The sequence below is a fragment of the Acanthaster planci genome, linkage group LG10 (assembly GCF_054643075.1).
Source record: "Acanthaster planci isolate LZ-2023a linkage group LG10, COTS_SCS, whole genome shotgun sequence".
Taxonomy (NCBI): Eukaryota; Metazoa; Echinodermata; class Asteroidea; order Valvatida; family Acanthasteridae; genus Acanthaster; species Acanthaster planci.
The window spans coordinates 625,802-637,828 of NC_141786.1; the positions used below are offsets into that span (position 1 = coordinate 625,802).

Genomic DNA, 12,027 nt, shown 5'->3' on the forward strand with positions numbered 1-12,027 from the left:
TTTTTAGACGCATCTTTACGGAGATCAGAAAAGGCAATGATACCAGATTATTTATTTAGTTTCCTTAAAATACATCATCAAACGTCATTTTACAATTATAAATCTGGCCAAAACACATGCAAGTTTTAATTTTCAACGGATATTGAGTGTGTGTACATGTAATCTGCTACCGAGTACCAAATGCATACGCGTTGGTTCCTTTTTCAACACGACACTTAGGAGCTGTTGACGTCCCTATGTTCCCTATTGCCAACATGGACCGTTGCTCGACCTACTTTGACCTTCCCAATTTAGGGTGGAAAGCTTGCGGTAGCACCATGTAAGGATACGATCTCTTTGTGAGTCGGCATGGTTCTGAAAAAACCGTGAGTTCCCATACACACAAAGAGATCGTATCCTTGCATGGTGCTACCGCAAGCTTTCCACCTTAGTTTTCTGTCACCATGAATAGCTTGAAATCCCAGTTTCCCAATTTAGCTATATTAGTTTCCTGTTCAGTTAATCAGTTCTGCACTCGTATTCACGATCTTCTTGGACTTTGCTTATTTGATTTGAATGTATTTACACGTCGCCACCCTGCGTAAACTATATGACAACAACAAAAGCAGTTTTTGGACGAAAGTCGACAACTGAGTTGGTGAGTCGAGACTTTCACCATGTTCCAGGTAAAGTAATTTCAAATTCATGTGTTTAGTCTTTCAGATAATGCGCTTCCGAAAATCATACTTGCACGAAGGTTTGCTAGGTTTACTTAAATTGATTTATCATTGTCATATTTAGGCGTGAAGTAAACACTTTGTCTACTTCCCAACTGCTTTTGGACACTGTGCACAGGCAATTAAGTCACACTCAAGCAGTTGTAGCCATTTTATCCTTAAATCTGAACGCCAGTTCCAAATTGTCGTACGCTGCAGCTCTGAAGCAGTTTAACAGTGAACCTATTAAGTTTGGAAGTATTGAGGTGCTCTGCATAACTTAACTACATTCATGTTGTGATGAATGGACCATTGCTTGGCGTAGGAAAGCGTATGTTTACGGTTACAGGCCTACCCCGGGTAATGGGGAAAATTTGGAATCTTCTTGTTTGCTTAATTAAGGGATCATATTGCGTTTTCCTCACAAGGAACGTGGAATGAGAAGTTTTTGTCTCCTGCATGCATATTCCTGTCATTGTGAGACACAATCCTGTACTTTTGCAATGACGGGCCTGACAGGCTATCTGCACGACATCAAGCTCATGCATCTCTACACTGCTTCAGAGACGAACTGGCGATTTGGGAGACAAAGGCTACATCAGCCACTACTATAATGGTAGTGTAACGGTACCTAATGTTTGGAAGTATAACATTTCCAGACACAATGGACTGGGTAGTTCTTTGATCGTAAAGGTTGCCACGATAACAGACAGCTACAACCCTAAATTTCTGTTACGCTTCAAAGACAACAAAGAATACAAATTTAAGGATTTTTAATTTTCATTTTTCAACAAGGGTGAGTATAGCGTTGTGCAGATGTAAAGCCACTTCGTGCCGTCGCATTTTCACAATGTTGCATTGTTGATTTCTAGTCTGTAACCGTTTACGTCGTGTATGGCGCATGCTCACATCGTTACACAGTCGCACAGTGCCATCGCCGTGTCGTTGCATTGTTGCATCGTCACGTAGTGGAATAAACGTATTGTCTCACTGTCACATCATTGAATTGTCACATTGTGGCATTGTCGTACAATTGCATTGTTGTATCGTCGCATTGTCTCATTGTGGCATAGTTGGAAAGTGGCATTGATGTATTTTTGCATCATCAAATCGTTGCATCGTCACATTTTTACATCATCGAGTTGTTGCATCGTCGTATTGCAGTGTTGCATTGTCGTATTGTGGCACCGTCGTATTATCGCATTATCGTATCGTCACGTTGTGGAATTGTCACATTTTGGCATCGATGCATCGTCGTTTTGTCGCATTGCCTCATTGATGCATTGTCGAGTAGTCACATCGTCGTTTTAATGCATCAATGAGTTGTTGCATCGTCGTATAGTTGAATACTTCCGACGTCGTATTATTGCATCACCACATCGTCGTATTGTCGCATCCTCGTATCGTCATATTATTGCCTCCTCGTATTGCCGCATCATCACATCATCACACCATTGCATTGTCATATCGTTGTATCGTCTAATTTTCATATTGTAGCGTCGTTGCATTATTGATTTTGAGTCTGGAACCGTTTACAACGTCTATAGCGCATTGCCGCGTCGTTTCAGTGTCGCATCGTCGCATTGTCGTATCGTCGTATTATCGTATCGTCACATCGTGGCATTGTCACATTTCGGCATCGTTGCATTGTCGTTTTGTCGCGTTTGCCTCATTGTTGCATAGTCGAAAAGTCAAATCGTCGTATTAATGCATCAATGAGTTGTTGTATCGTCGTATGGTCGAATACTTCCGACGTCGTATTATTGCATCACCAAATCGTCGTATTGTCGCATCGTCGTATTGTCATATTATTGCATCCTCATATTGCCGCATCATTGCATCGCCGTATCGTCATATTATCGCATCCTCGTATTGCCACATCGTCACATCATCACATAATTGCATTGTCATATCGTTGTATCGTCTGATTTTCATATCGTAGCGTCGTTGCATTATTGATTTCGAGTCTGGAACCGTTTACGCCGTCTATGGCACATTGCCGCGTCGTTGCAGTGTTGCATCGTCGCATTGTCGCATCGTCGTATCGTCGTATTATTGCATCCTGGAATTGTCACATTCTCGTCGAATTATCACATTGTGGCATCGCCACATCGTCGTATTGCCGCATCATCGCATTGTCGTATCATTGCATTGTCTCAGTTTCGTGTTGTAGCATTGTCTTGAACCGTCTACGCCGTCTATGTTGAATCGCCGCATCATCACGGTGTCGCACCGTCGTATCGTCGTATAATCGCATCCTCGTATCGTCACATCATGTCATTGTTGCATAGTCGAATAGTCGCATCGTCGTTCATCGTATCGTCGCATAGTCGAATAGTAGTGGCATAATAGCATCGTTGGATATTCGGAGAATGGCATAATCGCATAGTGGAATCGCTGTATAATTGCATCATTGGATTGTCACATCGTCGCATAGTGGAACAATGCTATCGAAACATCGTCGTATCGCTACGTCGTCGATTGTACACGCACGTATGTCGGTCAACAACTGACCACTCATCGTCAGTGAAGTAACTGTCCTTGCATGGGAGTTACTGTAATTTGAAAAATGAAAGGTAATTGTCTCGACATCATCTTGAGATGTTTCTTTTTCATAAAGAAACTTTTATCTTAAACCGATCCTAATTCATGTTTCTTCTTTTAATTAAGGCTGTGTATCTATTTTATCCCTCCTGGAATGACAGCCTTTACCTGTTAATATAACCTCTAACAAGGCTGACCTTTTTTTAAATCCTACACACAGATTTTAATGAGACTGTTTAAATGCAAGTTGTCATATACAGACAAACTCTAGCAAATGGCCATAGGAATGTTTTTTTAGGTATTCTCAGATACGAGATGGTCCAGACGGCACTTCTGCATCTTCCTCAGAAATGTTCAGAAAATAAAAGGTATTTGAAGATGTAAGCGTGCATACTAAGCAGTGTCTCTCTAGATTAACCTCATACTAACATTGATGTGTGTCTGGTTGCGATGATGATATCATGAAATAGAAAATCCGAGCTGTTGCATTTCATAGGCAGCCGATTTTATAAATTTTGCTCAATGAAAGATCATTTTCGTTGTATTGTACTTTGTGTGTTTAAGAGCGATTTCATGCAACGTTCGCACTGCTTTGAGGCACCTTTAGTTTTTTGGGTGCGTTGCTTACGCAATACATTCATACGTTTCGCTTTCACGCACAAAGAAACGACTTCATTAACATCTATAGAAAACGGGTGCCAAGCTTTTCATTTTAATTAATCCATCTGTTTGCTTCCACCCCTTCCATCTTTCTTAATTAAACTACGTTTGTGTTTCTAATGGTGCTTGTTTGTCTGTATGAGGTACTGGCTTTTTCAATATAGACTTTCTATCAAGTCTGTGCCATAAAACATAAAAACTACAGCGGTAGCTTTGACAGGTATCCTTGATATTCAGCTGGTAACACCAACAAAACTAGGGCTTGTGGCAAAGCGACAAGCGACTTTACTATCTATGTTTATTCAATGAATAATCGCTATACCATGCAAAATTCCAATGCCCCCATTTTGGGTGCTTTAGTTTAAAATGAATGCATTATGCATTAAATGAAAAACATTTATCTTGTCACTACTTGCTTCATGAGCTTGCCTTTTACTGATACATTTTGTGCACTAATTGATTTTGCTCTTGTACTATCTAACAACTTTAGGGCGAGTAAAGAAGCTTTTAAGCATGCGTTTGTGTTCTTACAGGGCCTTCAAATATGACAGATGGTTTGGGAGCAGGAGCCATAGCGGGTATAGTTCTTGGTGCATTAACAGCAACTGGAGTCGTCTCCATTTTAGGTTTTGTGTACTATATAAAGAAAATAAAGGTGAGTTAAACGTTTCAGAGATATATGCGTACGCGTCTGTGCATGGTAACGATTTGGTGTCTTTCATGACCAAAATGTGAAAGTTCGTAACTCGTATGCTTTTATTTGTATGGTTTACTTACCTTTGACGTGCCGAGGTAACGATTTAAACAGGTACCGGTTGGCAGTTATTTGACTAAACTCTCCTGAAGAAAATACAGAAAAGTCATTTTCGTTTGATGACTTAGCCCCCATGAAATGAATAAACGACTACATTGCAATTTAGTGTTCAGGATGAGGAAGACTTAACCTCCACTCAAAGAATTGTGAACACTAACGCCATGTGAATGACAAATGTTGTCACACAGCTGTTGCTGAGGTACTACATTATTTAAATTTTAGACAAATCACGTTTTCCTTTTCACACACAGAGTCTCTACTTTAAAGTTTTCCCAGCATAGTCGAGATACTGCACACGTCAAGCAAGGAACTTAATTGCACAATTAACACAATTAAGTCGATTCCATCTATGTGGATTTTAGTTCGACTTTCATGAGGATTTGTTGGCGTATTTGTTTGTTGGTTGTTATTTGTTTGGGTTTTGGTACTGTCTAAGCAGCGCTATGTGTATGTTTTACTCGGACAAAACAAATCCAACAAAGTACTGTGAATGGCACTATACTAAGACTAACTGTAAGCTGCGTGTTTTACTAGACCACTGTACGGACAAGTGTATGTACTGACATCGCCCATGTACACACGCACACGTGTTCACATGGTTTATATACCTGCAACGCCGGTCTACACATAATTGTAAGTTGTACAGTCCCCTTGCACTACTGTATAAAGATGGTAAATAGATCTGGTTTTTTAATTGACTTATCGTAATCAGAATTGTGTTCGTTTTTCATTCTGAAAGCACTTCGCCTAAAATGGCATGGGATTATTGTGGGAATCAACGTGTTCGATGTGTTGTTGATATGAAACGCTTCCAGTCGGTGAGAGAAGAAATCTAGCGAGAAACGTCAAACAAACCTGAAGCCTTCATACCTTTACCCACCACAGCCCACTTTTACAAGTTTCAGCCTGTTTTTGAATTCTTTATTGTAGGGCCTTCAATAATTGTACTAAAACGTAATCTGCTGAAAAAAAGTTTTGTACAAAAACCACTAATTAATCTTACTCTAATACCATTTCAAATTTTCAGAGACTATGTCTTGAATGGGCTGAATTCTACCATGAAGATATTTTGTCTGTTATTGCTATCTTCAAAGATTAAAAGACCTTACGTGAATTTCAGAAAATGGGAAAACTACTTTCATGGCACGAATAACGTTGCAAAATTACCCTCAGTATCGGACATGCTCAGTTCAAAATGTGGCTGAACATAATTTATTGTATGCAACATGCTTAAAATACTTCATCGTTTTCGCACACAGCCTTTGCATTCTCCAAAATTGAGCACAGAGGATACGGGAAGTAAACATAAAAAATCATTTGATGGCATCAAAGACAAAAGCGAGGTAAGCTTCAATTTCGCTCAAGACAGGAATACCTGAAAGAAAATAGAAGATGCAAGAGACTAATATTCATACTGCTTGTCTAGACATTCTTGGTTTTAGCTTATGTTGGCCTGTTGTTCAAGGTGCCATTACGTATTTTTCATTTAAGGCTCGTCTATAAATTATTATTACCCGCTTAGAGAATAATAGTGACAATTTGTCAGGGCCAATAATTTGATGAAGATTTTTAAAAATAACAACCAAAGAACACTGCATATGCATATTTTTGACCTCGTAAAAAAGCGAAAGATATACCATCATGAAAAGCTCGAGCCTCTCTTCCTATTTAGTCAAAGTGCGTGTGGCATCACAGATGCTGGGAAAGTGGTGAAACAGGCATAGCCGAATGACTTTAGCAGTAGATGGCGCTATGTTAACCCTCAAAGAGCCGGATTTTGTGGCCTTGTCACAGCCGGGGGGAACCTGCCCAACCCATCTCAGCCATACGATGATGTATTCAATGAATATTGGCAGTGTCATAGAGGCATACATTCCAATTATCTGTGTGAAATTATATTTAAATTAATTAAGTTTTTGGATGATTATGACTAATCAGTTATTTACTCTGCCTGTTGTACGATGTGTGTACAAGTCAATGGTGTGTACAAAGTCAATGGTCATACTTCAGCCTGCCTCCTAAAAATCTTCACTGAGAGAGAACACCATTTTCATAAATTTGGGGACAAAATAAACCTAATACATTTGAAAAAAAAATCGTCATAGAGTATTAGCACGCAGAAATTTGTCCCGGAAATGCTATCAGCAAAGCTCAACGGGGCTTGAATCTGCCCCGGCTCTTTGAGGGTTAAACAGAAAACCAGTCTTGAAAAACCTGGCAGGCCCACCTGAAAAATTCCTAAAATAAATGATTGCGCATGCACACTGTCGAAAACTGCAACTGCATAGCGAGGGGTTTTTGATGGTTTCCATGAGACGATGCTAAGACTGAATATACTGGCATTGTATAATGGAAGGAATACATTTCTTGACAGACTTACCAGGCAAGATATGGGATGGAGGGGTACCTTAACTGTCCAATCCCCATACACACTGTAGACTGTTGTTACCTAACACATCCCCCCAGAAGTCTGTAAAGAATACCTGAGGTTCTGATCAAATGATGACCAACACAAAGGCAGGGGGGTCTCTCCGTCCCATATCCTGCTTCAAATGCCCATGAACGTTCATTTTATGCAAACTCCTGGGTTATGGTATAAAGACAGAGGCCTTGATAGTAGTTTGGCATACTGTTGAAACATTTTTTCACGCAGGCAGGAGGCTCTCCTGAATTAGATGAAGTAGAAATGCAAGACCAACGAAAAGAATCACTTGACGGCAGGAACAGTGAGGACTGTGTGGTAGGTCTCTCGTGCGGTCAAGATTTCCTCTAAAAGCATGTAATTCCAAATAACTAGAACAATCATGAAGCTTCACATATAACTTTACGAAGCCTATTAACTTTTAAAGATCAGTCATAATGGTAATTTACAAGTTCAATTTTTGTGAATTTATTGTCTAACAATATTAAACGAAAATTGCTACTGACGTTAACGGCACGCGTACGGCTCCAAGTTCTCCTTCATATCAGGCAAAATGAAAACAGAAATCGTTGGGAGCATCTTTCATGACGGCACACTACGGCTCTGCAGTATTGGCGATTCACAAAAGTGCTCTTCCAAGGGTTTGCAACGCGTTGGCCAATCACAACGCACGGAATCTGTCGATCCTTTCCAAACGCAAGTGAGGTCGACAAATTTCGCGCATTTTGGGGGGACTGACCAACGCGTTGCCGGTGCCTGGAGGCGTGCTTTTGTAAATTGCAGGTATTATGCAAAATTTGGACGAAAGCGCCCGAGTGCGCGAGTGTAGTGCTTTCGCGAACGTAACTGTCAATTAAAAAGGTCAGTCAGGGAGAGCGACTTGGGATTTTTTCTACCTCGACAACGTTAATCAGGCAAATTATGTCAACAGTGGATCATGTAATACAGTTGAATCTCCCAATTTGAACCGAAGTAAGGTTCCAGTGAAATTCAGGCAGGTGCCCGCAGTCATTTGCCGAGAATGACCTGCGAAGAAACAGACAGCTTATTACAGACGCCAGATCAAGAAACTCTGGGGGAACAAGAGCCGTTCTGTGATATCATTAAACCGCTGGATTTGTTTGCAGCTCTAATCAACACATTTGTCTACTCTGAGCATTCCTGTGATGCGGCTGAACTCCCCAAATGATTATATTTTTTACATATGCGAATTGGGTAACAAACCAATTCCCTGTTTAATAACTTGTTTCGATAAAAGCAATGTGACTGATCTTTAAAAGTTACCTATAATACTTTCCACGTGGTACTACAAGTGCATTTATTTCCAGTTGAAACATTTTCCTATGGTGACAGAGACATTTAAGGGACGCATAAGCATGGAAGGAGGGGTGTAATGGTGGCCTTCGTTTACGAGAGAGATAATTGTGACTTTCGTCTCAGCCAATCGCTAACCTTTGCTTGATAGTGGTTTAAAAATCTCCAACTCAGCCTGAGCATTCATATCGATATCAAGCATATTACCGCAGCTAACTTACGACATTTGAACTTGTGAGGATATGAAGACATTGTGTGGGGCCTCCAGTCCAATGATGATGACAGCATGTCTTTTTGTGACGTAATACATTAAACCTGTGAGCACAGCATAGGAGTTGCTCAATTTACGGCTGGAATCAGTAATAGCGTTTGTGTACACGAAGATGTTCATTGTTCACCCAATCCGAAAACCCCTTATAAGTAGGGATGCACACCAAATACGCTATGCCCTAAGCAGGTTGGTATCATAGAATCGTACCGTGGACTACTTTCGCCACTCTTGTAAGCAAGACAAGTTTTAGGTTGTGCACAGCAGCAGTGGCTCTCTGTAGTGTAGCAAGTGGGGGCGCTTTTCATGCCATGCTTACAAGTTTGGCGAATAGGCCATGCATATAGCATGGCCTGTTTGGTGTGCAAACCATACGGATAAGTAGCGGTGGGTAGTCGGATTGGGTGCATTGCTAGCCAATGCTGAACAATGGTTGGCTTGTAAAACAGACAACAGTGAAGGGAGGGACGTGCTTTAAATTGGAGAAAGGACTTTAAAGGTGGAGACTTCAAATGAGCTTGGACTAAACAAATACGACTTCGTTCGTTTGAATAAAGGAAACTCCACTTTTTCATCCTTCCCCTTTAACAAAAATTACTTTCATCCGTTTGAGAGATTGAAATTCTATCCCATTTGACTTCATGCTTAGGGATACATTTGGTCTTTCACTTCCATAAAATGGTCTCATCACTGCACTGATGAGCCTCATCGTATGTATGAAAATGTACGCTCTGCATGATGTATGTAATTAGGACAGTTCCCTCGATATGGAATTATGGCTTGACATAATGTGGCGCCAACTGGCTTTTGCCAAGGGCGCACCGGCCTCCCGACCAACTCTTTGGTGAACCCAAACGAGCAGCTAGCCAGGTACATAAAACCCAGGTGGTGAGTCCGTTTGGAGTGTCCTGTGCCACTATTCAGGACGGACACTTAAGGGCAGACTTCGGGGACAGACATTGGGACTGACTGGACAGACAGACGGAGAATAGAAGTAAAGGACACCGCAAACAATCCGCCGACTGGGGTCGCTTCGCAAACAGCCACTAACACTGCTGAGTCGCATCAAGAGCCTTTTGCGCTACAATACTGTCAAAGTAAGCAACACGTTGATTAGTCAGTCTTATCTTGTTTCAATACAGTCGGGGCATTCCTCTGACTTGCCTGAAATAGAGATAGAATTAGAAGGCCAAGAAAAGGAATCTTCTGAAAGCAGCAGTGAGGAAAGCAAGGTAGGCCTCTAGTATTAGGCCTCTCGTGGGTTCAAGTTAGGAAAACTTAACAGCATATCAAAAGATACCAAAGAGTGATGGCCACTCGCCAATTGTTGTTTGTTACCCAGCAATTATTCTTATATATAGTTGCTAATAAGAGGTATATTTTGTCTCTTGTCACCTGCTTGGTGAAAATGAGTCGCATTTCTGGTCGGTAACCAGACCTTTTTTGCTGAGAAGGGGGTGCGAATCCTCACGAAAGCGCACCAAGCATAGATCTTTCGCTCTTTTATTTTGAAAGCCAGTAGGATTCATCAGGCTGTACCAATTGTTTTAGAGAGGGGGTACAAGTAAACTTTCGAAAAGGGGGTTGACTGAGGCGAAAAATGTCAAAGTGCCCGGCATTTTGTTTTCTGCAAAATGTTTTACTATGCCTTATAAACACAAGTTTTAGTTGCAAGGCGGGGTGCTGCACCATCCTAGTTGGGCCCTATAATTGGCAAGATCCTCCTTGGAGAAAACTCTTTTTAATGTTAGCAAAAGGAAACATCTATTTCTAGCAATCACTTAATGTCATTTTAAAAACTATTTTATTTTGTTTTTCGTTGTTAGATGTATAATTTTGAACTTCTGTCTATGGGCTGCTTACTTTATTTCCAATTATATTCATTTTGTATGCACAGTCGGAGCAATCTTATGACTTCGATGCAATAGACATGGAAGGCCACGGAAAAGAATCATCTGAAAGCGGCAGTGAGGAAAATCAGGTAAGTATAATATTGTGAACAGGACTGGAAAAATTGAAAGCATGCCGAAGGATGCAAGAGACTGATGGTCAGATATAAAGTCGATAAAGTATCATAAGCTCCATAGTTGATTTTATTATAATTCATCTGTTATGAAATACCTGGCATTAAGACTTATCTATTATGTACTTCACCCAGTGAAAGTAAATGAGTCCCGTTAACCAAAACTACCTTCCTGTTTAAAGTTTTAAAACAAATATGGCTTTCTTATGTAGGCAGCAGGAATCTGGAAATTGCGCACCAAACATGTGTTTTTAGCAGCACGGCAGTTTGCCAAACTGAAGGAAATACCATCACAATATTACTAAAGCTCGGCTTACTCTTTCTGGTACAAACAACAATTCACTGAAAGGAGGGCCTTCTGTTTAATTTTCACGAAGCAAGTCAATATGATAGTCATCGAAGACGGAAATAAAACCTGACTTCCAACACGATCTTCCGTAATAACTTTTAAATGGTTTGAATTTAGTATGCAAAAGTAAAGACCAGTATTTCAAACAAATACGGAGAAAAGACGAGGGATTTCTTCGTTAGTGTGCTGGTTACTTTGAATATTTGTTGACGTTTAGTTTGTTCTATGTTAACTTGCTAATTTGTTGGCTTATTGTTATTGCAAATTACACGCACGTTGGGAAGTCTTCAACGAAGAGAAATTTTACTTAAAGATGAAAATACAACCCCAACTCAACGAAATGGTTTCGGGAAAGCTGGTCCAATGGAAGTAAAGATTTCTAAAGGTAGTCAAAACCTGTGATCTGGGAACAATATTTGACGAAATGTAGCTCAATATAGACTGCGCCTGTGAGTAGGCTCGTGCGGTTGGAGTATCAGACAGGTCTTTATAAACCTGCAAAGGTTCACAGGTTCTTTCGCTGTGTACAACCGATCTGGTGAGATATCCATAACCGACAGGGGAAAAAACTTCTTGTTTGAAGGAACCTCTTCAAAGACAGGGGCCTTGTTTTGATGTTTTTCAAACTTCCAAAGTCATTATCAGCAAGCGTAATCACATTTAATCGATTCTGTACACAGATGGGTTTTTCTGGATCGAATGGTACAGACACGCAAGACCACCTTAACAAATCTTTTCAAGGCAGCAGTGAGGAAAGTGAGGTATTCATCTAACTGTGATCAAGAAAACCGGTAAGAAGACACGAGACATTAACAGTCACGAATTAAGTCGAGTTTCATTAGCTTTATTTAGCTTTTTAGGAATAGGGAATCAGTTGTTATTACCTGTTCATGTTTTAATGTCAACATTCTTATATCTTGCTTTCTGTAAGATTGTGA

At 40.4% G+C, this 12,027-nt stretch overlaps 1 protein-coding gene across 2 annotated transcripts in view; it reads left to right on the forward strand.

Moving 5' to 3' along the window:
• The window catches only part of LOC110990617 (uncharacterized), a 271,293-nt gene extending 259,415 nt beyond the window's left edge, over window positions 1-11,878 (forward strand). Inside the window, exons 6-11 of one of the 2 annotated variants that reach the window (XM_087142129.1) lie at window positions 4,433-4,554; window positions 5,973-6,056; window positions 7,367-7,453; window positions 9,860-9,949; window positions 10,615-10,698; window positions 11,770-11,878. In XM_087142129.1, coding sequence (XP_086998255.1) covers window positions 4,433-4,554; window positions 5,973-6,056; window positions 7,367-7,453; window positions 9,860-9,949; window positions 10,615-10,698; window positions 11,770-11,862 — 560 coding nt within the window. In that variant the 3' untranslated portion in view covers window positions 11,863-11,878. The remainder of the gene's footprint in view (window positions 1-4,432; window positions 4,555-5,972; window positions 6,057-7,366; window positions 7,454-9,859; window positions 9,950-10,614; window positions 10,699-11,769) is intronic. The other variant, XM_087142130.1, reaches the window with a different exon arrangement.
• Window positions 11,879-12,027: the final 149 nt, after the last annotated feature.